General features: G+C 54.6%; 2 protein-coding genes across 2 annotated transcripts; one reads left to right on the forward strand and one right to left on the reverse strand.

Moving 5' to 3' along the window:
• Positions 1-924: 924 nt before the first annotated feature.
• On the reverse strand, positions 925-18,931 carry LOC128850752 (gastrula zinc finger protein XlCGF52.1-like). Its single transcript, XM_054055739.1, has 4 exons — positions 18,861-18,931; positions 18,410-18,536; positions 17,093-18,090; positions 925-1,333 (listed from the first exon to the last, which is right to left on the reverse strand). Exons 2-4 carry the CDS (start codon positions 18,534-18,536, stop codon positions 1,145-1,147), a joined length of 1,314 nt encoding a protein of 437 aa, XP_053911714.1. The 5' UTR covers positions 18,861-18,931; the 3' UTR covers positions 925-1,144.
• On the forward strand, positions 6,386-8,254 carry LOC128850759 (gastrula zinc finger protein XlCGF57.1-like). Its single transcript, XM_054055746.1, is given in 2 exon segments — positions 6,386-7,734; positions 7,736-8,254. Coding segments are annotated over 2 exon segments (1,518 nt in total). The 5' UTR covers positions 6,386-6,610; the 3' UTR covers positions 8,130-8,254.
• Positions 18,932-19,809: the final 878 nt, after the last annotated feature.

Here is a 19,809-nt window from a genome sequence, read left to right on the forward strand (position 1 = left end):
ATGCTGCTTTCTTTTTCCTATTCGAGACTAAATCTAAAGCTTCTTGGTGCTGATGACAAGCAGTGAGCTCCACGGCAGCACAGTGTGCGCCACTGCTCTCCAGCGGCAGCACCTCGGGCCCCACATCCCCTCACTCATCCCTCTAAATCCCCTTCCTGGCCTGTTCTAGCTGGGACAGGGCGAGAGGCTGGGATGTGCCCGGGAGTTCTGGTGGGCAGATGGATGAAGCAGCGCTGTGACGGAGCTCGAGGGCTCTGGGTATGGGATTGTCTGGATGCAAGGTGCAGCCCATGCCGGGCCCACCGGAGCTTGCTTGAACTGCCTGCCCTTCCCATCAGCTTTTAACAATACTTCTGTCAGGACAGGAGCACAAAGTCACTGGTGCCTCGAGTTTCCTTCAGCTGGATGGGGGTTTCAGTGCAAAGATACGAGGGGGGGGGGAGGGTATGATCAGGTTCTACTGCGGTAGCATCTGGCTGGGACACTGCCCTAACCCCACAGAGGGCACTGGTGTTAGACCACAATTCACCATCTGCTTTGCAAGTTAAGGAGGTTTTTCTGTCCTTGCTGCCTCCTGCTGGAGGCACCAACAGATCCTGCAAGGCACCCAGCTGGGACAAGGCCAGAGCACCCAGCACCTGAGCCTGGCAGGGACCCAGCACTCCTGCCAGAGAGGAGGCCAGCAGCCCAGTATCCCAGTCTCCCACCCAGACACGGATCTCAGCATTCCCGTATCCTGCAGGGGCCCCAGCTCCCCAGCCAGGCAGCAACTGCAGCAGCCAGCTCCTCTCCAGGCAGGACGCTGGGGGAACTGCACTGCCCAGCATCTCAATCGGAAGGGCCCCAGTTTCCCAGCACCCCAGCCCAGCATCTCAATCGGAAGGGCCCCAGTTTCCCAGCACCCCAGCCCCTCTCCCCAGTGCTGTCTGCCCACCGGCTCCCCCCGCCATGCCCCAGGCTCCCTGAAACTCCAAGGCCATCTCTCCATCGCCGGTGGTGGAGAAGACACGGCCACCACTCACTCCACTCAAGGGTTGTTGATGCTTGCAAGCTCCCGGTTAGTTCATCCTCTTTCTCTTTCATGTCTTCAGCTCAGGGCTGTTTCACAGGTTCCCTCAGTTCCTGCAGCTGCAGCTCCTCACTTTCATCGTCTTTTCCTTCTGGTGTGCTGGTACAAGATGAGGTAGCATTTCTGGCTGAAGCTCTTCCCGCGTGTCTGGCAGGTGAAGGGCTTCTCGCCCCTGTGGATGCACTGATGTTTGGTCAGGGAGACCCTGTGGCTGAAGCTCTTATCACAGTCGGTGCAGGTGAAGGGGCACTCGCCCGTATGGCTCTGCACGTGGATGGCCAGCACACTCTGGCTCCTGAAGCTCTTCTTGCACTTGGGACACCTTAGGGGCATCTTCTTCAGCAGCTGGGGGGCCTGCAAGGGGTGGAGCTGAGGGTGCCCCCAGGCTCCCACTGACCTGGCTGAGGGATGAACTCCGGCAACTTCTGCTGGTGGAAGAAGCCACCGCTGCCACAAACCTTTGGAGCCTCCCCAGCACAGGGCTGCAGTGCCTCCTCCGCGCCCCGGGGGGGGTTGGCACACAGGGTGTCTCTCCTCGCCTCCAGATTGCAGATGATCTCAGGCTTGACGGTGGCCTAGCCTGTCCGGGGCACAGAGAGAAGCACCCACTGCCACACTGCCTGGATGGCAGCAGCAGCTCCAGCACCCACAGCCCCAGCACCCGCAGTCCTGGTGGCCCTGGCCCAAACACCCCCAGCCCCAACATCCCTAGTCCCAGCACCCCCAGGATCTCCAGCCCCAGCAGCCACAGCCACAGCACCCCCAACCCAAACATCCCCGGCCCTGGCAGCCCCAGCCCAAACACTCCCTGCCTCAGCACCCCAGGCTGAAACACCCCCAGCCACAACATCCCTAGTCCCAGCACCCCCAGGATCTCCAGCCCCAGCAGCCACAGCCACAGCACCCCCAACCCAAACATCCCCGGCCCTGGCAGCCCCAGCCCAAACACTCCCTGCCTCAGCACCCCAGGCTGAAACACCCCCAGCCACAACATCCCTAGTCCCAGCACCCCCAGGATCTCCAGCCCCAGCACCCCCAACCCAAACATCCCCGGCCCTGGCAGCCCCACCCAAACACCCCCTGCCTCAGCACCCCAGGCTGAAACAGCCCCGGCACCCGCAGCCCAGATTGGATGGCAAGGGATTAATATCCCCTGATCCTGGGCACCTCCATCCATTGCGTGCCTGGCACCTTGGCCACCCTGGCATCAGCGAAGCACCAGGGTACAATCGGCCAAAGAAATCCACAGCTCCCACTCAGAGCACATATCGCTCATGCCTCACCTGCACTAAAGGTCATCCAAGACTCACTTCTAGAGGAAAACAAGGCTCATTATCCCTAAAAGGACAATGATCAGTACTACACGTTCTAATGCTAAAGCGGCAACATAACAGCCAAACAATTACGCACGGAGATGTGTCTGTTGTCTTTTCCTCTGGAATATTTTCTTCCACCTCGCCGCCTTTGAACAACCCCACACTGCCTTAGAGATTGGAGCAGTGTCATTGTGACACAAGCACCAACGCATCCACACCAGGGAGCATCCCTTCACCTGAAGAGACTGCGGCAAGAGCTTCAGGCAGAAACCACGCCTGATCAAGCACCAGCTCATCCACAGTGATGAGAAGCCCTTCACCTGTGTCTGCTGTGGCAACACCTTCAGCCAGAAGGGACCCCTGATCACCCATCAGTGCATCCACTCTGCTGAATGCCTCCTTTGCCTGTGCTGAGTGTGGGAAGACCTTCAGCCATAAGGTCTCTCTGATTACCCACCAGTGCATCAACATGGGTGAGCGCCTCTTTGCCAGTTCCAACTGTGGCAAGAGCTTCACCCAGAAGGAACACCTCATCCAGCACCAGCGCAGCCACACCGGAGAGAAACCCTACAAGTGTGACGAGTGTGACAAGACCTACAGCCAGAAGTGTGACCTAAAGAGACACCAGTGGGCGCATGAGGGCCCCAAGACAGTGCCAGAGGGTGGCCAGCAGGAGGAGGGGTGTCTGTCCCTGTTGGGGGGGAGGACAGAGGCCTTCCAGTGAGACAGCTGCAAGAAATGATTTTGGGATGAGGAGAGCATGCTGGCCCACCAGTGAACCCCCAGCACCCCTAGCCTGCAGCCGCCTCCACAACCTGTCACCCCCAAACCTGCCACTGAGGGTCCTGCAGGGCACCGGGGACTCTGCTGCAGGAGTGGCTGCAGGGGGACACTCGGAGCCCCGACCTCTGGCTCCTCCAGAGCAGCTGCACATAAGCTGGGAGCGAGTGGCGACCATGGCTCCATCCAACACTGGCTATGGCTCGGGCTGCTGCCAGAGAAGCATCCTCACCAGCACGGTGTGGATCCTCCTGAGATGGGGACCCTATTGCCTAAAGAGATAAAGCTGTGACAGCAGCCAAGGGCCTCCGTCCCACCCCAGGGGTCCCTCAGCTCATTTGAGCCTTAGACCTCCACCAAACCCTCTGTCCCACAAGATGAAGCTGTTCAAGTCAAACCCGTCCCTTTTGCAGTCCCAGGGACTTTGGGGTTTGCCCCAAGACTTGGCTGGTTGCAAAATGCATTTTCTTCTGCCTGTGTCCTCTTGGTTGCAATAATGATTGAGTGTGGTTAAAAGCCCTTGTGGGACACAGACTGGGAACAGCTGGAGTGTGTTCTGACTTAGCTCAAAGGGGCTGATCTGCTATCAGCCCATGAGAGCATCTCCGGGTGGGATCAGGCAGGGCAGGTGCCCTTAGAGAATCAGTAGCATAGAGCAACCATGGGGTAAAGCTGTCATTCCGAATTGAATTCCCGAGGAAGGAAAGGGTTAAAACGGGGAAAAGAATTTACAAAACACGCACATTTCAGAGTAATTGAAATTAAACATTTCCTATGGTCTAACTTCTATATCTGTAAAACATTTAAAGACCTCTTTCTACAGCAATGTAATGGAGAAAAATATAGCTATGGTTGAACTTGGAGGCTCTGGTCTTCCTTGAAGACATCTTTAAAGACTCTGCACTCAGAATATGCTTCGTGGGTGTAACTTTACACCTCAACCGTCCACGTGGGCTCCGAAAACAGTCATAAAATAGAGCTGAGCATGTGCTTGCACTAGCAAGGACAACGAGTTTTGTTACTCCTACACACAAGCGTTTGCAGATCTGGTCCCAGATTGGATTGTGAGTGATTAATATCTCCCGATCCTGGGCACTTCCATCAATCGCATGCCTGGCACGTGGGCCATCCTGGCATCAGTGACGCACCAGGGTACAATTGGCCAAAGAAATCCACAGCTCCTACTCAGAGCAGACATCGCTCATGCCTCACCTGCACTAAAAGTCATCCAAGTCAGTTATCCCTCAAAGGACAAGGATTGGTAGAACATGTTCTAATTCTAAAGCGGCAACATAACAGTCAAACGGAAAGGCATCTTTTGTCTTTTCCTTTGGAATATTTTCTTCAACCTCACTGCCTTTGAACAACCCCACACTGCCTTAGGGACAGGAGCAGTGCAGTTGTGACACAAATATCTCCTTTGCAAGGTGTGATAAAGGGTTTTTGTTAAGCATCCCGATGCGCAGTCACCAATCCTGGAGCAATTGATCTAGCTGGTGCAGTCCCACAACTCCACCGATAGTCAAAGACGATTTTCTTTAATACCAATGCCACAAACAAAGCAACCACAGAAAAACGCACCAGTGACCCTTTGCAAGGTCCTTTGATCTGTTTGACCGGATGCATTGTCCGGTGCCACTTGCTCCCTCTTGCCAACCGCTCCCTTTTGCAGAAACAAGCTCTGCTTCGCAAACTCACCAGGAGTTTAGTGTTTGCCACCCAGAGGGCCCAGCACCCCTGGAGCAGTGCCCAGTGCCCCGCGGGACCCTCAGTGGCGGTTTTGGGGGCACTGGATTGTGGAGGCGGCCGCAGGCTGGGGCTGCTTGTGAGCCAGCATGGTCCCCTCCAAGGACTTGGCCTCCATCCACCCCCTCACCTGAGCACACCCCATCCTGTCACTGCCCTACAGGACCGACCAATGGCCCACTGCACCCAGTGTTGTCTCTTCAGGTTCTGCTTCTGCCTGTAGGTCTTGTCACGCCTGCCACACTTCTAGGGCTTCTTGCTAGTGTGGATGCGCTGAGGGATGACCAGGGATTTCTGCCATGTGAAGCGGAGGTCACAGTGGCCACAGGCAAAGGGGCGCTGGCAGGTGTGGATGCGCTGGTGGTCAGTCAGAGAGTCCTTCCATCTGAAGCTCTCACTGCACTTGGCACAGGTGAAGGGCCACTTGCTTGTGTGGGTGCGCTGGGGGTGTGGGTGGGCCCGAAGCACGCCCGGCTCAGCTCGCCCCGCCGCGCCTTGCCCGGCCCCCTCTGCCCCAACCCTGACGCCGCCAGGCCGGACCCGGCAGCCCCGGGGTCGCCGCTCCCCCGCCAGGCCTGGCAGTGCCCTTCTCGCAGCCGGGCTGCCCGCAGAGGGGCCGGGGGCTGCAGGGCCAGCCTGCCTGCGGGGCTGCTCTTCCCCGGGCCCGGGGAACTGGGATGCAGAGCCCTCCGGGACTGGGATGCTCTGGGACCCCGCGCTCCTTCCGACTCGGTGGCGCCAGCACTGGGCTCGGAGCCTGGGGGGCTGCGTGGGGGTGGGGGGCGGCCAGGCCGGAAAAAACCACTTCCCTTCCAAAGCAGATGCTGATTGCGCTCCGAGTCTCGACCGGACCGGGGCCGCTCGGGGCCTCGCAATTTCCCCGCAGGCGCTGCTGCAGCGAGAGCCGCTCTGGGCTGAGCCCGCCTGGAGCCTGGGCTGCTCGAGAGACACCAATTCCGCCCCAGAACCCTTTAGTCGTCTCCGTCCTTGTCGGCGGCGGAGCTGCGGGCAGAGGGGGTGTCGGGGGGCGAGGCGGGGGCTCCGGCCGTGCTTCGGGCTGCAGATGGCGGGGCCGTTCGAGGAGGTGGCCGTCTACTTCTCCCGCCAGGAGTGGGCAGAGCTGGCGGGCTGGCAGCGGCGGCTCTACCGGGAGGTGATGCTGGACACCTACGGAATGCTCGCCTCGCTGGGTGAGATGCCGGGGATGGGGGTGCGGGGATGGGGGTGCCGGGGATGGGGGTGCCAGGGCGGGGGAGGGAGGGGGGATCGTGCTGGGGCTGTGGGTTCTGGGGCTGAAGGTCGCGGAGCTGGGGGTGCTGGTCCTGGGGCTGCCGTGGTTGGGGGTGCCGGGATTGGGGGTGCCGGTCCTGCGGGTGCCGGGGCCGTCGGTGCTGGAGCTGGAGGTGCTGGGTCCGGCGGTGCCATCCCGGCAGTGCGGGTGAAGGTGCTTCTCTCTGTACCCTGGACAGGCTGGGACACCGTCAAGCCCGAGCTCATCTGCAAGCTGGAGCGAGGAGAGACGCCGTGCGTTCCAGACCCCCCCGGGGAGCAGCGGAGGCACCGCAGCCCTGTGCCGGGCGGGTCCCGGGGGTCCGTGGCAGCGGTGGGTTGTTCCATCAGCAGAAGCTGGGGGGACTCGTCCCAAAGCCAGCTCAGAGGGACCTCAGCGAACCACTCAGGACAACCTCAGCTCTCCCCCATGATACCCCCCCAGCCTTTGCAGAAGCCGCTCCCCACGTGTCCTGAGTGCAACAAGAGCTTCAGGACCCGGACTGCATTGGCCATCCACGAGCGGAGCCACACGGGCGAGCGCCCCTTCACCTGCCCTGAATGCGGCAAGAACTTCATCCAGAAAAAACACCTGGTCAAACACCAGCTCATCCACACCAAGGAAAGCCCCTTCATCTGCGCTGACTGCAACAAGAGCTTCAGCCAGAAGGGCTCCCTTATCAAACACCAGCGCATCCACACTGGCGAGCGTCCCTTCACCTGCTCCGTCTGCAGCAAGAGCTTCAGCCGCAAGGGTGACCTTGTCATCCACCAGCGCATCCACACCAAGGAACGCCCCTTCATCTGCGCTGACTGCAACAAGAGCTTCAGCCAGAAGGGCTCCCTTATCAAACACCAGCGCATCCACACTGGCGAGCGTCCCTTCACCTGCTCCGTCTGCAGCAAGAGCTTCAGCCGCAAGGGTGACCTTGTCATCCACCAGCGCATCCACACCAAGGAACGCCCCTTCACCTGCTCCGACTGCGGCAAGAGCTTCAACCGCAAGGGTGACCTTGTCATCCACCAGCGCATCCACACCAAGGAACGCCCCTTCATCTGCGCTGACTGCAACAAGAGCTTCAGCCAGAAGGGCTCCCTTATCATCCACCAGCGCATCCACACGGGTGAGCGACCCTTCACCTGCTCCGTCTGCAGCAAGAGCTTCAGCCGCAAGGGTGACCTTGTCATTCACCAGCGCATCCACACTGGCGAGCATCCCTTTGCTTGCAACCACTGCAACCACTACTTCAGCCAAAAGCAACACTTGGTCATCCACCAGCGCATCCACACGGGTGAGCGACCCTTCACCTGCTCCAACTGCAGCAAGAGCTTCAGAGAGAAGGGCTCCCTTATCAAGCACCAGCGCATCCACACGGGTGAGCGACCCTTCACCTGCTCCGACTGCGGCAAGAGCTTCAACCGCAAGGGTGCCCTTGTCATCCACCAGCGCATCCACACGGGTGAGCGACCCTTCATCTGCACTGACTGCGGGAGGAGCTTCAGAGAGAAGGGGGCCCTGATCAAGCACCAGCGCATCCACTCCACTGAGTCCCCTTCGCTGCTCCAACTGTGACAAGAACTTCATCTGGAAGTGCGCCCTGACGAATCACCGGTGTGTACACACTGGTGAGCGTCCCTTTGCCTGCAGCCACTGCAACCACCACTTCAGCCCTCACCTCCACTCTGGCCCAGCCCCCTGGTTGCTGGAGAAGACCCCCTCCATGTTCCCTGAGTGCAAGAAGAGCTTTAGGAACCAGACTGCACTGGCCATCCATGAACAGAGCCACACGGGTGAGTGGCCCTTCACCTGCTCCAGGTGTAGCAAGAGCTTCCTCCAGAAGGACTCTCTGATCAACCACCAGCGCATCCACACAGGTGAATGCCCCTTTGCCTTTATTGACTGTGGGAAGAGCTTTAGCAACACCATCTCCCTTCTCAAGTGTAAGTGAATCCACAGTGGTGAGAAGCCCTTTTCCTGTGTCAACTGCAGCAAGAGCTTCAGCCAGGAGGGCCACCTCATCACCCGCCTGTGCATCCACACCGCAGAGCACCCCTTTGCCTGCACTGATGGCGGCAAGAGCTTCAGCCTTAAGAGTGCCCTGACCAGACACCAGCGCATCCACACCGGCGAGAAGCCCTACAAGCGTGGCCAGACCTGCAGCCAGAAGTCTGGAACAGAAACACCAGCTGTCGGAGTGGGAGGCGGACCCAGAGTAACGATGGAGTCTCAATACGAGTATGATGGTTCTCATTTATTCATACACCTTACACTTCTTATATACTTATCCTAATAACGCACGCGCTAACAAAACAAATCCTAATTGGTTATGCCCCTCTGTTCACGCGCCTTGTGCTGTCACGCAACTGGCCAGACGCTCTTGAGCACGCAAAAGGGGCAGATACAAAGTTTTCATCACGACTCTTTGGGACTTTCCCACGCTGGATTCCACATTCTTGTATTCTACTCCCTTTTATCTTATCTCAAGGTCAGGCCTAGCTACAGACAGCAAACCCTGGATTGTTCACTGCTATTAAATCATGCCCTCGTTCACCGAGCCATTCTTCCACAATTCCCCCTTTTTGTTTTGAACAAGCCAGGGTTCATTTGTTATTCGTGATAGCATTTTTCTTAGACATAACCTTACACAACTGAAAAGAACTAATTCTACAAGTACAAAAATTAATCCCATTTTTCATACGCTCCTAAGCCAACCAGTCAATCCTAACCAGTTGGATAATCCATCCAAACCAAAAGAAAAACCTAGGTCAAAATGGTCACAGCCATGACCATGCACCAATAACAAAAAAAGAATAAGAAATCTATTGCTGCTCTGTTCTGTGAAACAGTATGCTGCACGGTAGACATGTCGTCAGCCAGTTCAGACAAAATTCCACTTGTCATGTTGGCTTGTTTCACTACCCAACAAAATCATTGTTCTAAGTTTTTATGCGTTTTTACGGCTGCAACTCTTGATAGCAAAAGAAATGCAAAAAATCTTTCCCAAAAATTCCATAATTCAGGTCTCTTTTCCACCTTGTGGGATGAGTTTGATTTGGATGATGATATGGAATGCCCAAACTGGGCTGACCAATGGTACATGGTCCACCCTTCGGGTTAGAGGGCATGCCTGCCCGCGCTCGATTACCACAGATCAAAAATATCCTGGTGGTAATCGTCTTGGTAATACAGTGCCAGGAGCGGAGTGGGTTTTATTTCGTATTGTAATGTTGCACCATTTCTGCTCCCAATCACTGCTGTTCCCCATGGGATTAATTATTGCTGGTGCTGCTTGGTCCGCTAATCTCCTTTCCGTCTATACCTCAGACCACAATGCTAAACCTATAAAATAAAATAAAAAAAAAAAACCAAAACCCAGTACGTGGCATTCAATGGATCCACAAGTTGAAGTTCTTGTGGTTCGGGACCAATTGGAAGTTTGTCATCCCAATTATCATATTTGTCGAATGCTTCGCTCTCGTTTTCCCATCGGAAGGATAGGTTACTAGTGATGTTAAACTGTGACTTCAACTCTTTGCATTGTTTGATTAAAGTTGAAAAAAAAAATGTATTTATTTATTTTTTTTAATGGGAACGCCTATCAGACAAGTCACAAATGGTAAGCTTGGGGCCACCAAACTGACACAAAACTAGTAATGTTCAAGACTTGTGCAAGAGTAACCCATACATTTTGTCGCAGATCAAACAATGCGAGGTGGTAGACTGCAATGACTAGTTTTAAACATACTAAACACAGCCAAAACTGCCTCATTTTCGATACCGTTTCTATTTACAAGAATGCCTACAGTTTTCTTTTACTTTTTTCCAATCTTGATCCTTAATAGTCCGTATTACAGGGCCACTGATTATTATCACAGTCACCACAATTATGCAACACCCAGGGATCACAATTCCCACAATTACAGCTTTCTTCATTCATTCCTGTGCAGGATCTTCTCGTGTAGGCTGTTGATCACGTTCTGATGACGTCTCTTGATAGGGTCAAATGCTTTTTGCTGGTATCCACCTAGGACCACCTTCCGTGGAAACACACGCATATCCTCGACCATTAAATATTACAGCAACAGGTCCTTTCCATATTCCCGTTACTGGATCTCTATATAATACTCGAAAGCTGGCGATAATTGTCTTTTCATTCAACCTTATACTTTGATGATGTATTATCACCGGTGGCTCTTCTCTATCACTCATTAAACGCAAATAGTTTAATGTGAACAAAACCTTATTCAATCTCATTTGCACATCCATTTCAGTGTCTTTTTGTCTTTGTAAATAATCTTTCAACGCTTGATGAGTTCGCTCCACCAAAGCCTGCCCAGTGGGAGAGTGCGGGATTCCTGTGATGTGTTGTACTCCTCAATTGGACAAAAAGACCCTCGTCTTTTGACTAGTATAGGCAGGCCCATTATCTGTTTTTATGGTCTCAGGCACCCCCATTACAGCAAAGCAGGAAAACAGGTGTTTACACACATGTTGTGCTTTCTCACCAGGTAATGCGGTTGCCCATACAAATTTCGAAAAGGTATCAATTGTCACGTGAACATATTTTAGTCTTCCAAATTCCCCAATGTGGGTGACATCCGTTTGCCAAAGCTCTAAGGACTATAGTCCTTTCGGGTTAACTCCGATCCCTATTCCTGGACCATGATTTCCACATCTTGGACAGGCTTGTACAATACTACGGGCTTCATTCTCTGTTAAGCCATACTGTCGTTTTAATCCTTTGGCATTCTGGTGAAATTGGTCGTGACTCTGTCTTGCTACACAGAATTTATCCATAGGGGGCATATGCTGAGCTGGACTAACGAAGCTATCTGCTATCTGATTACCCCTTCCTAGTCCCATGTCAAGTTAATGACTTCGCACATGAATAACACAACAAGGCTCTGTGCGTTGTTGGAGCGTGGAGCGTAATTGCACAAACAATGCTCCTAATCTTGGGTTAGTTGTCTGTCTTAGAAGAGCATCCTCTCATCTTGGGACTACTGCTACATACAATGAGTCCGTTACAACATTAAGAGGGGTGGTTAGCCAATTCAATGGGGCCCAACCAACAGCAGTTAATTCTAAGGTCTGTAAAGAATCTTGGGGCTGTCCCTCCAAAATATGCTTGTGCCATTCAGCACGTTCGTGCCATACACAAACAGCACGATGCAGTCGTTTCCCGGTGTCAGTATACACAGTAAGGCCATCCACCAGTGGTTGCACACTGACTTTCGTTCTCTCCAGCCACTGATTTTGTGACAATATCTGCCACTTCTTCCCTTGCGGCTGCTGTGAATGTATTTGTCCTTCAAATCCTCATAGGGCTTCCTGAAGCGGTATTACATTTCGTAACCACCACTCCAGGTCTACAGCATTAACTGGAATGCTAATGTCTGCAGTTCTTGACCGCTGATCTCAATAATTCGAGATCTGCCTTTTCGTGCTAACTCTGCCACAGCTTCGGGTCTGGTTTGAATGCTCCTGTTTGGCTGCACACCCAGAAACACCCATTCCAATACCCAGAATGATTCAGCTTTACCGGTTCTCTTGCTCCTGGCAATGTCAGGGTCATCCAGGTCTCTGTCCTTCCCAGATTCCCCTCTTTTGTTTTGCCATTGACAGATGACTGCATACGGGGATTCACTATTGTTACAAACCAAAAGCGAGATGGGTAAATTCATTATCTTTCGAGATGACCAAGATGTTTGTAAGCAACGATTGGTTTTTTTGTAAAAGAGTCCTTTGATCTGTGGTCAAAGGAGCTCAAAAAGCTCAGTTTTGGAGGCATTGTGCAACAACACAGTCAAGGGAGCAATATCAGAGTTGGAAAAGCCCACACAAGGGCGGACCCATTGAATATCCCCTAACAACCTTTGGACATCTTTCACAGTTCGTAAACTGGTCGTCAATTCGATTTTCTGTGGTGGGGTTTGGGCATCAGAAGTGCGCCAGCCCAAATACTTCCACAGAGATGACCTTTGTACTTTTTCAGGTGCAACAACAAGTCCTTTATCTCTCAGCATATCCCTGGATGTCTGCAGTGCCAGTTCATCAAATGGATCTTGTAAGGGACACTGGAATGCAGAGTGTCCTTCACAAATTGTTACTCCCCTGGAGAGATAAGGACTGCCAAGCTGAAACAAAACAAAAAACCTTCACATTCAAACAAAATCAGGAGTAAGGGATGGGAGGATTGGGGGAGGGAAAAAAACCTCACAAACAGCCACAGGGCTGGGAGGGGAATAGGGTGGGGGGGAAACTCACACACAGCCACAGGGCTGGTGTTTTTCCATTTTCTTTTTCTATTGTCTGCGTTGGTTTTGTATTTTTCTATTTCTTTCCTTTTTTTTTTCAATTTTTTTTTCTCTGTTTAAAATCGTGTCCTCTGCAGCCTTTCACTTCAAAGGTCCCAGGTAAATCTACCTGTTTGCCGGCTTAGTGGACGTTTGGGATTGAAAGGTCTCAGAGTTGCATTTTTAAGATTAATCGAAACAAACAGAGGCTCAAACTGCTATGACCAAAACCCAATTTGCAAATCTTACAAACGTTTAAAGCGCTTTAAACACACATACACACACAGAACTACTCTTTTGAGAGCTGCCTTAATATACCCATACAATATAGTTTACGACCAGTCAATAAGAGAGCACGATGGTGTGAATATTTAAACTCTACACCGTACCGAACACATACAACGCTTACAATATGCACATATATTATAAAATGAGGTTTGTATCAATTGTTTAACAGGTAACAGTCCTTGGTTGTTACAGCATTTTCGAGGCATCTTCTTCCTCCTCTGATTCCTCGCCAGCCCCACAGCTTTGTCCACCCCGCACTTTACCAGCGCAGACGGCTGCTGTGGGCACTTCTGGTTCCTATATCATTGCACTTCCACCCTCTGATGGGTGAACATCGGGTGTCTCCGGCGCAATGGGGCCGTCTATGTCCTCAGACGCATTCCCCCTTTTTACAGACGGATTTAAGAGCTCGCAGACGCTGGTACAAACTTTCCCAGTCATTCCTTTCATTGGGTAATTCTGGCTCACCCCAAAGAAAGCACTCATACGACTCGTCGTGGTGCGATGAGGTTCAGCCGGGGGATTGGGGGGGGCTGTGGCGCGCACAGCGGCAGCGGCAACTTTTGACTTCGCCTTCAGCGCTTGTAAAGTATTAACGACAGTTCGCCAAGTTTCCCCACAGCCCCCAAAAGGCTCTTTGCCCTTTTTCGTGATCTTGCAGTCCCCCCAAACAGCTTTAACTTCCTTTTCATCCTTGTCAGTTCCTGATATAGTCTTTTGCCACAACGTTTCTCCATAATCTCCCCACTCCGTAACAAAAAACATCATCTGCGGATCAGTAAAGTGTCCCCATTTTCTACCTAAATGTAGAAGATTTATCAGCAGTTTTGTGGGCAGTTCATGCCCTCTCTTAGAGAGGATTCCCGCAAGTAGCATTGCCGCAGCTTCTGTTTCCATAATTATCCCTAAGGGGTGAGGAGCGACCTCGCACCAGCGTCTACCTTGACTATGCACAGGCAGCGCTTCCCTTAGCCGCGGTTTCCCACTCCCCTCCTCCAGCTGCTTACCGCAGTCTCGGAGAAGTCAAAGGTGTCCTGTAACCATCCTCTGCCACCAGATGTCGGAGTGGGAGGCGGACCCAGAGTAGCGATGGAGTCTCAATATGAGTATGATCGTTCTCATTTATTCATGCACCTTACACTTCTTGTACACTTATCCTAATAACGCACGCGCTAACAAAACAAATCCTAATTGGTTATGTCCCACTGTTCACGCACCTCGTGCTGTCACACAACTGGCCAGACGCTCTTGAGCACGCGAAAGGGGCAGATACAAAGTTCTCATCACGACTCTTCGGGGCTTTCCCATGCTGGATTCCACATTCTTGTATTCTGCTCCCTTTTATCTCATCTCAAGGTCAAGCTGAGCCACAAACAGCAAACCCTGGATTGTTCACTGCTATTAAATCATGCCCTCGATCACCGAGCCATTCTTCCACAAGTTATGGTGAGGAAGGGACTGAGTGCCTCTGGGTTAAAATCAGAGGAGCCCACAAGAAGGCAGACATTGTGATAGGAGTCTGTTACAGACCACCCAGCCAAGAAGAAGCAGCTGATGAACTCTTCTATAAACAGCTGTGGACACTCTCTAGATCGCTACCTCTCGTCCTTGTGGGAGACTTCAATCTTCCTGATATCGGCTGGAAGTACAACACAGCAGAAAGGAAGCAGTCTAGGAGGTTGCTGGAGTGTGTGGAAGACAACTTCCTCACACAACTGGTCTTCAGTTCTGGGTGAGATGCAGAAGGGGATTAGCAAAACAGTCACATTAAACTTCCAGAGGGCAGACTTTGGACTGTTCAGAAGGCTGTTGGCAAAGTCCCATGGGAGACAGTCCTTCAGGGCAAGGGAGCCCACGAGGGCTGGGCGCTCTTCAGAAATGAAATCCTAGCAGCTCAGGAGCAAGCCATCCCTGTGTTCTGGAAAAGGAGCCGGCGGAGGAAAAGAACAACTTGGTTGAGTAGGGAGATCTTGAGAGATATCAAAAAGAAGAGGAAGGTCTATGATCTTTGGAAGAAGGGGCAGGCGTCTTGGGTGGACTACAGGGAGGAAGTGAGATGATGCAGGGAAAAAAAATCAGGAGGGCTGAGGCCCAACTAGAAATCAAACTGGCTAAGTCTGTGAAAGATAATAAAAAACCTTGCTACAAATACATGAACAAGAAAAGGAGGACTGGGGAGAATATTCAGTCCCTATTGGATGCAGAAGGAACAACAGTGACAGGCGATAAGGACAAGGCTGAGGTACTTAATGCCTTCTTTGCCTCAGTCTTTAATAGCAAGGGAAGTTGTTCCCTCTGTGTACAAACCCAGGAGTTAGAGGAGTAGAATGAGGCTCCCGTGATCCAAGAGGAGGCGGTTAGAGACTTGCTTGCCCATCTAGCCACCCACAAGTCTATGAGGCCGGATGGGATTCACCCAAGAGTATTGAAGGAGCTGGCGGATGCCCTTTCCAAACCCCTTTCCATCACCTTCCAGCGGTCCTGGCTGACTGGGGAAGTTCCACTGGACTGGAGGCTGGCTGATGTTGTGCCCATCTACCAGAAGGGTTGCGGGGAGGATCCGGGGAACTACAGGCCTGTCAGTCTGACGTCAGTGCCGGGGAAAGTCACGGAACAGGTGATCTTGAGTGCTATCATGAAACACATGCAAGAGAAGCGGGTGATCAGGCCCGGTCAACACGGGTTCACAAAAGGCAGAGCTTGCCAAACTAACCTGATCGCCTTCTATGACAAAGTGACCCAACTACTGGATGGGGGAAAGGCTGTGGATGGAGTCTTCTTGGACTTCAGTAAAGCCTCTGACACAGTTTCTCACAGCATTCTGCTTCAGAAACTGTCTGTCTCTGGCCTGGACAGGCGCACACTCACGGTGAGGAAGAAGAGGTGCTGGGGTGGCCCTGTGTGTTAGGGAGTGTTTGGCTTCTCTGGAGCTCCGTGATGTGACGCTGGGTTGGAGGTTTGTGGCGAAGACTCAGGGGAAGGCCAGTGAGGCAGATGTCGTGGTGGGAGTCTGTTACAGACCACCCGGCCAGGATGAAGGGGCAGAGGAGTTATTCTAGAAGCAGCTGGGAGGAGCCTCGCCACCACCAGCCCTCATCCTCATGGGGGACTTCAGTCCACGGGATGTCTGCTGGAAACACAAAGCAGCAGAGAGGAACCAGTCTAGGAGGTTCCTGGAGTGGGTGGAAGAGAACTTGCTGACACAGCTGGCGAGTGACCCGATGGGGCAAGGTGCCCGCTGGACCTGTGGTTTGTGAACAGGGAAGGCCCTGAGGGAGCTGTGCCGGCTGGAGGATGCTCACGAGAGGATAGAGTTCTCAGTTCTTGAGAATTCAAGGGAAGTTCATTAAGTTCCCTTTATATCCCCCTTAACGGTCAGTAAGATTCCCGAGCCTTGTCTACATGTGAACAAGTCAGTTTTATTATAACAATCCTATTGTAACAACTCGTGACTAAATAAGGGTTCGGTGGTGTCTGGGGAGAAGACGGTGTTTGGGAAAATACATTGAAAGTCAAATACCCGAGCCCAGATCGGAGCGATGTGCAGGTGAGGAATGTGTAGTTAGGGGTCAAGTAGAGAGTGATGCTAAGAATTAGCTTGTTGTTAAGATCTATATTCAGTGTGTCTAACGCTAAGGTCTTATCCCAACAGCGTCCCAACAGGGGGAGGGGAGATGGGGTCCAACCCATCAGCTGATCCCAAAAGTTTCGATGACATTTTCCCAACAAAACTTTCCCCTTTGTTTTCATTTTTATAATTACACATTTGGGGTGCAATTTGTCTTCTTGGAACGTAACGGGCCGTTGTCCTTGGGTACCAGGCTCCTTGCTGATAGCGGGGGCTGGACACGGCTGTCCCCAAACCTCCCGGCACCCACATCACAGGGCAAGATATCCTCGATGCATTCCTTTCCGATGAAAACTGTGCTGCACCTCTGCATGTTACAGCTTCACTGATTGGTTTCTAAGGAAAACTGCCTTGTACTCAGCCTGTGAGGGGAGGGAGGATTCATAAACTTCAGGGTTCCCATTTTTCTCCATATTTAGTTTTATTCCCACAGGGTGTCCCCCGCAGCCACCCTGCAGCAGAGCCCCGAGTACCCTGCAGGACCCTCCGCAGCAGTTTCGGGGGACACAGGAGTGGAGGTGTCAGCAGACGGAGGGTGCTGTGGATATGCTGGTGAGCCAGCATGGTCCCCTTGGCCCGAAACCGCTTCTTGCAGCCGCCTCCCGGGAAGGACTTGGCCTCCATCTGCTCCCCTGACAGGGAAGGACATGCACCTTCCCACCTGTCACCCTCTGGCACCACCCGCAGGGATCAATGCACCCGCTGGTGTCTCTTCAGGTCAGACTTCTGCCTGAAAGTCTTGTTGCACACCTCACAGTTGTACGGCTTCTCACCACTGTGGATGCGTTGGTGGGCTATGAGCACACTCTTCTCTCTGAAGCTCTTGCTGCACTCGGTGCAGGTGAACGGGCGCTCGCCTGTGTGGATGCTCTGGTGTCTGATGAGGTGGACCTTCTGGCTGAAGCTCTTGCTGCACTCGGGGCAGGTGAACGGGCGCTCATCTGTGTGGGTGCGTTGGTGCTTGATCAGGCTGACCTTCACTCTGAAGCTCTTGCTGCAGTTGGTGCAGGCAAAGGGGCGCTCGCCTGTGTGGATGCTCTGGTGTCTGATGAGGCTGACCTTCTGGCTGAAGCTCTTGCTGCACTCGGGGCAGGTGAACGGGCGCTCACCGGTGTGGATGCGTTGGTGCGTGATCAGGCTGACCTTCTCTCTGAAGCTCTTGCTGCACTCGGGGCAGGTGAATGGGCGCTCACCTGTGTGGATGCGTTGGTGTGTAATCAGGAGTTTCTTCTGGTTGAAGTTCTTGCCACAGTCAGCACAGTGAAAGGGACGCTCACCCGTGTGGATGCGCTGGTGTCTGGTCAGGTTGCTCTTCCGGCTGAAGCTCTTACTGCAGTTGGTGCAGGTGAAGGGGCCCTCACCCGCATGGATCTTCTTGTGGGCGGTCAGTGCACTCCGACTCCTGAAGCTCTTATTGCACTCAGGGCACGTGAGGGGGGTCTTCTCCCGCGGCTGGGGGGCCAGGCCAAGAGGAGGGTGAGGGTGCCCTTCTGGGTCTCCGCAGCTCCCACTTGGTTCATCTTGGGATGATTCTCCCAAACTCCTGCTGGAGGAACCCCCCATGCCTCCAGGGGACCCCCGGGACCCGCCTGGCACAGGGCTGCGGTGCCTCTGCCGCTCCCCGGGGGGGTCTGGCACGCACGGCGTCTCTCCTCGCTCCAACCTGCAGATGAGCTCGGGCTTAACGGCGGCCCAACCTGTCCGGGGTACAGAGAGAAGCACGTTCACCCGCACTGCCGGGATGGCAGCGCCGGACCCGGCACCCCCATCCCCGGCACCCCCATCCCCGCACCCCCATCCCCCGCACCCCCATCCCCGGCACCCCCATCCCCGCACCCCCATCCCCCGCACCCCCATCCCCGGCACCCCCATCCCCGCACCCCCATCCCCGGCACCCCCATCCCCGGCACCCCCATCCCCGCACCCCCATCCCCGACACCCCCATCCCCGCACCCCCATCCCCGTCACCCCCATCCCCGCACCCCCATCCCCGCACCCCCATCCCCGGCATCTCACCCAGCGAGGCGAGCATTCCGTAGGTGTCCAGCATCACCTCCCGGTAGAGCCGCCGCTGCCAGCCCGCCAGCTCTGCCCACTCCTCGCGGGAGAAGTAGACGGCCACCTCCTCGAACGGCCCCGCCATCTGCAGCCCGAAGCACGCCCGGCTCAGCTCGCCCCGCCGCGCCTCGGCTCTCCCCCGCCCCGCAGCCCCCGGACCCCCCCCCGCCCGCTCCCACGGCCCTTCGGCCGCTGCCCCCCGCTGCACCGACCCCGCCGGGCCCGGCCCGGGGCTGCGGCTCCGCACACGCTCGGCCCGGGCAGAGCAGCGCCGGCAGTCGGGGGGATCGGCAGCGCCGGGGCCGCGCCGACCGGGCCCGACCCTCCCCGTTCGCCGGAGCAGCCCGGAGCGCCGCTGCCTCTCGCCGGGAACGCTCCGGATGGCGCCCCGCGCGCTGCCCGAAGCCACCTCGAGCCCTGCGGCTCCCGGGACGAGGAACGGGGCGCGGCCAGAAAGGGGGCGCGCTCCGGGACTCGGGAGTTCCGCCCAAGCGCTGCTGCAGCGAGAGCCGCTCTGGGCTGTGCCCGCCTGGAGCCCGGGCTGCGGGGTCCCAGCGCCCCGCGGGGAGGCGGAGCCCAACGGGAGACGCCAATTCCGCCACCGAAACGGTTCGTCGCGTCCGTCCTTGTCGGCGGCGGAGCTGCGGGCAGAGGCGGTGGCGGGGGGCGAGGCGGAGGCTCTGGCCGTGCTTCGGGCTGCAGATGGCCCAGTCCCGGCATCTCGCCCCATCCCCGGCACCCCCATCCCCAGCATCTCCCCCCATCCGCAGCACCCCCATCCCCGGCACCTCCCCCCCTCCCGGCACCCCCCTCCCGGCACCCCCATCCCCGGCACCTCCCCCCATCCCGGCACCCCCATCCCCGGCACCTCCCCCCATCCCGGCACCCCCCTCTCGGCACCCCCATCCCCGGCACCCCCATCCCGGCACCCCCCTCCCGGCACCCCCATCCCCGGTGTTAAAAGTAAAATTGTTTAATTAAACTATTAAGGTATATACATTCAACAAAGTGTGAAGCTCTTCTTTACAAAAATGCAGTATATGTAACTTTGCTGTGACAATGTAACTTCTGCAATTTGTTTCCCTTATTGCTACTCAAGATAAGCAATTTGTGTACTTTGCTTGCCTTATATGGAGAGTGTACGTGATTATTGCTACTCAAGATAAAGAGAGCCTCTCGGCAGAATACAAGGAAAGCTTCTTAGCGGAATACAAGGTGCGCACGGAAGATATGCAAGAAAAACAAGAAAAATGGACTATATAAAGGACTGCATATACGCTGGAGAGGGTGGCAGCAGTGGAGCGGAGATTCATCTCGTCACTCTGTCACCCAGCGCTGCTTTTGCTCGCTTTCCACTT

Source organism: Cuculus canorus, unplaced genomic scaffold (assembly GCF_017976375.1).
Source record: "Cuculus canorus isolate bCucCan1 unplaced genomic scaffold, bCucCan1.pri scaffold_67_arrow_ctg1a, whole genome shotgun sequence".
Taxonomy (NCBI): Eukaryota; Metazoa; Chordata; class Aves; order Cuculiformes; family Cuculidae; genus Cuculus; species Cuculus canorus.